General features: G+C 39.6%; 1 protein-coding gene across 1 annotated transcript in view; it reads left to right on the top strand.

The window, feature by feature from the left end:
- Positions 1-849, top strand: part of rasef (RAS and EF-hand domain containing) — a 38,741-nt gene extending 37,892 nt beyond the window's left edge. The window contains exon 21 of the mRNA XM_008337673.3: positions 608-849. Coding sequence (XP_008335895.1) covers positions 608-710 — 103 coding nt within the window. The 3' untranslated portion in view covers positions 711-849. The remainder of the gene's footprint in view (positions 1-607) is intronic.
- Positions 850-937: the final 88 nt, after the last annotated feature.

Genomic DNA, 937 nt, shown 5'->3' with positions numbered 1-937 from the left:
GTCGAGGTCAACCGCCGCCCCCCCCCCCCTGATGTTAACAGCAGTGGTGGGAAACTGCGTCCCCTTCCTGAGGCGCCGCATGGTTTGCCAGAATTTTTTCAAGGCCGACCGGTAGTCCTCCTCCATGGCCTCTCCAAACTTTTGGAGACATTGTCTCAACACTCTACCTGTTCATCACACCAGCAATAGAAACAATAAACCTGGAGATGACAAATCTGGAGGGTTTTCGCAAATATGCGACAGCTGGAAAAGGATGGATAAGACTGACCTGCATGCCTACTTAGGGCTGCTAATCTTAGAATTCAAAACTCCTTTTTGCACATTTCTTTCTTAAACTATAGATATACTATACAACTATTACTTACCTCCTATACAGTAAACAATAATACAATGGACAATGTCATAGCAACGAGTGTTGTCTTGAATAAATGCAGTCTTTCTGCCAAGTGAAGAGGGAACAATAAGTTGTTTCTTCAAGCAAAATAAGATTTGGTGTTTAAAATTCAATTATGCTGCTTATATTGAAGGTTTAGTGAAGACGGGTCATTTTGACCCAAAGGACAACAGGAGGGTTAAAAAGATGTGATCTTTCTTCTTTACTCCACAGGCAAGTCAAACAGTACGCTTCTTTAAATAAAAAGGCTGACCATCAGTCCCTGCCCAGTCTGGATGCTCCCAGGAAGAAACCAAACCTCTCCTGCTGCACCTGAAAGTAGGAATGGTGATACAAACAACAGAAATGAGACATTATGTCTGCAACAAAACATTTTTAATGAAAACTCACATTAATTATTCTATGCAAATTAAGTAAAAACAAAGAGTTTAAACAGGAAACACGTACGCAGATGTGTCCGTTTGGATATTTATTCTTATTTTCTCATTATTAAGGGTTTTTAAAAGTACCTGCTGTATTAAAGACATTTTTGTGAAATTTCTT

Source organism: Cynoglossus semilaevis, unplaced genomic scaffold (genome assembly GCF_000523025.1).
Source record: "Cynoglossus semilaevis isolate Cse_v1.0 unplaced genomic scaffold, Cse_v1.0 scaffold1854, whole genome shotgun sequence".
In the NCBI taxonomy this organism is placed as follows: domain Eukaryota; kingdom Metazoa; phylum Chordata; class Actinopteri; order Pleuronectiformes; family Cynoglossidae; genus Cynoglossus; species Cynoglossus semilaevis.
Note: the sequence above shows the minus strand (reverse complement) of the source record. Positions and strands in the feature narration are given on the sequence as shown.